The sequence below is a fragment of the Phytophthora parasitica genome (genome assembly GCF_000247585.1).
Source record: "Phytophthora parasitica INRA-310 unplaced genomic scaffold supercont2.5, whole genome shotgun sequence".
Taxonomy (NCBI): Eukaryota; Oomycota; class Peronosporomycetes; order Peronosporales; family Peronosporaceae; genus Phytophthora; species Phytophthora nicotianae.
Genome location: NW_008648991.1, coordinates 147,734 through 150,593, shown reverse-complemented (window position 1 = coordinate 150,593; position 2,860 = coordinate 147,734). Strand labels below are relative to the sequence as shown.

General features: G+C 49.0%; 1 protein-coding gene across 1 annotated transcript in view; it reads left to right on the top strand.

The window, feature by feature from the left end:
- Positions 1–1,434: 1,434 nt before the first annotated feature.
- Positions 1,435–2,860, top strand: part of PPTG_21393 (hypothetical protein) — a gene marked incomplete at its 5' end in the record, with an annotated part of 4,281 nt that continues 2,855 nt past the window's right edge. Inside the window, one exon of the mRNA XM_008897403.1 lies at positions 1,435–2,837. Within this exon, the coding sequence (XP_008895651.1) occupies positions 1,435–2,837 (1,403 nt within the window). The remainder of the gene's footprint in view (positions 2,838–2,860) is intronic.

The window sequence follows — 2,860 nt, the reverse complement described above, 5'->3', positions numbered from 1 at the left end:
ACTACCGGTCAAAATAAACTGGCCACCCACGTTTTGGTCGATAACTCGGCCAATTTTTAGCGTTAGAAAGTGAGCTTTTGATATGTTATTTGTGTTGTATGGTGACAAAGACTACTTGTGCTAACACTCTAGTTTTTGCGGATCCGTGATGGTGTGGGGCGGCTTCAGCGCGAAGGGCAAGACGAAGCTGGCAGTGCTTAGCCTCTGCGCACTATATACACACTGTGTCTGAGTACTTGCTGCCCTTTGCTCACCTACACTACGGTGTGGATTATGTCTACCAACAAGATAACGCCTCGATACACACGTCACGAGAGACGACGCAGTTTTTCGAGGAGCAGAGCGTCAACTTGACGACTTGGCCAGCTCGCTCACCAGATCTCAACCCCATCGAGAATCTGTGGGCGCTTCTGGCGCGCAAGGTGTACCCAAATGGTAAGCAATACTCTACTGTGGCTGAACTAACGGAGGCTATTCTGCAAGCGTGGAAGTCCATCGAGCTGTCGACGCTGATGACTTTGGTACGGTCGATGCCGCGCAGGTGCATCGAAGTGATCGAAAGGAAGGGCGACAAAACACACTACTAATACACGTAGTTTGTACCCATTTCGTTTTGTATAGTGATTTGTATGGGATGCTGGTGGCCGAAAGTTAGGACCGTAGTGCTAAAACGAAAGTTGTATGCGAACTACGCTGCAAACCGCAAAAACTAGAGTGTTAGCACGAGTAGTCTTTGTCACCATACAACACAAATAACATATCAAAAGCTCACTTTCTAACGCTAAAAATTGGCCGAGTTATCGACCAAAACGTGGGTGGCCGGTTTATTTTGACCGGTAGTGTACTTACCTGTGTGTGCACTGGAAGCAGTTTGCATTCAATGAGAACATCACGGGCAAGCAGGTGGCCGTTTCACCCTTCAGATGGCAATGTAGTGATGGAGCAAATCGCTCGTGAACCACAGTTACAAGGAGCTCTCTTACATGTGCTCATCGCGAATAAACCCACAGCTGCTGTATTAAAATCCCCGTAATGGATCGTGGACAGCAAGTAGCTACAACAGTAGGTAACCAACAACACCTTTCACATTATGTATTGTGTCTTATGAGAGCCTTTGTGTCGCTTCACATCCCAATTCTTTTTTCCGGTCAAGGTACGCGTAGAGCGTTGACGGAGCAATGCACTCTCTCAACATTCCTAAGTCAAACTCTCCCGATTTCCATGTTGACGTGGAGTACAGCTGGGCCATCACAATCGCACCTGTGTGCTTGGCCCTCTCTCTGCCCCGCTACGATTAAACCAACTTGCCGGAATCTCACTTGCTAATTCGACGGACAAAGGCAACTACTACACCTTATTACCTGCTGCAGTGGAGCCATGAACTGTCGACGCACTTTACATTCGTGGAACGGTCCGACCGCCGTCCAGTCAAACATGTCGAACCCACATTCAGAAGATAAGTACACCAGCAGATCTGCCAATTCGGACGAAGACGTCAACGGCCTGGTAGTACGCAGTGTCCGCGACTCTCTACAGAAGTTGGTATTCTCCGACAAGGAAATCTGCGAAGACATTTTCGCTACGGTACCGAAGCTCCAAGCAGCTGTACGCCACAACGCGAAAGGTGATCGATGGAAGCACAGCACAGGAAAGGGAGGGGTGTATCTAGCTGAATTGAAGCCGTATTACTCATCAGTCAAGTCAGACAATGATAACGACATTTTACATGCCATGGCAGCCAAAACGGAGCTTCGTTGCCATTTGAACGAAGCTCTAAGCGTGCTGTTGCATCAAGACTCAGATGGCTACGACTCCACAATGAAATCTCTATGCGGAAAGCAGTTTAAGAAAGGTGAAGTACTGTTCCACCAACGTATAGCTATCGACTCTGGTCGCCAACATGAAGAAAAGACTGGAGTGATCTCCGTCACGTCATCTACAATGCGTCCCGATGTGAGCTTAAAGACGCGTCTTCGGTCTCGCCACAGCCGAACTCACCAGCTCGTTTTTTCGACCTACACGCACCAATACTCCGACAAGAAACGCGCGGTGCATCTAATGAAAACAGTACCGAAAGAGGTTTACGATCAGATCCTACCGGTTGCTGATAGCTCGCCTTTACGCCGCGAGATCGACCACATTGGAGTTGGCTTCGACTTGCAGTTTATTTCAAGTAGTGGAGGAAGCAATCGACAGTGTACTCAGATATTTACACACGCGTATGCTTCGGATAAATCCACTCGAAGTTTTACCAAGGATTTAACGGACAACCCCGAGGCCCAGCCTGAAGACTTGGCGCGACGTCGTGTCACGTTAATGAACCCGGAGGCACGTCATATCATGCGGATACTAACCGAATCGTTGTCCCAATTCGAGCGAGTGATTCGCCGTCGACGATTTGGTTTCCAGTCTTTCATCTACTTTCCCAAGGAATACGCAGACCCGCTGATGGAGAAGCGATGTTTGATCTGCAACAAGACGTTCCACTTCTTCCGTCGCGATTTCTATTGTCAACTCTGTGGTCACATGGTGTGTGGAGATTGCTCGGAACTGTACGAAGTGGAAGCTCGCATCGGTGAAATCCGGAAGAATCGATGCTGTCGATTGTGTGTGGTACGTGTTGATGCGTGTAAGTTTGACGACGAGGATTTACTGGCAGCTTTGGGTCCGATTATCGTGGACACTCCGTCGGATGCCTGGTTGCCAATTGATGAGGAGACACAGGGGTGGGAGGATAATGATCTGATGGGACAACTGTGTTCGGACGACCCTGAGGCCCGGAGTCAGGCCTTGGAACAGCTAGGCAAACTTGTGGCTAAGCCGTCGAGTTCTTCATCGTTAGAGACTGTGACGTCTTCAA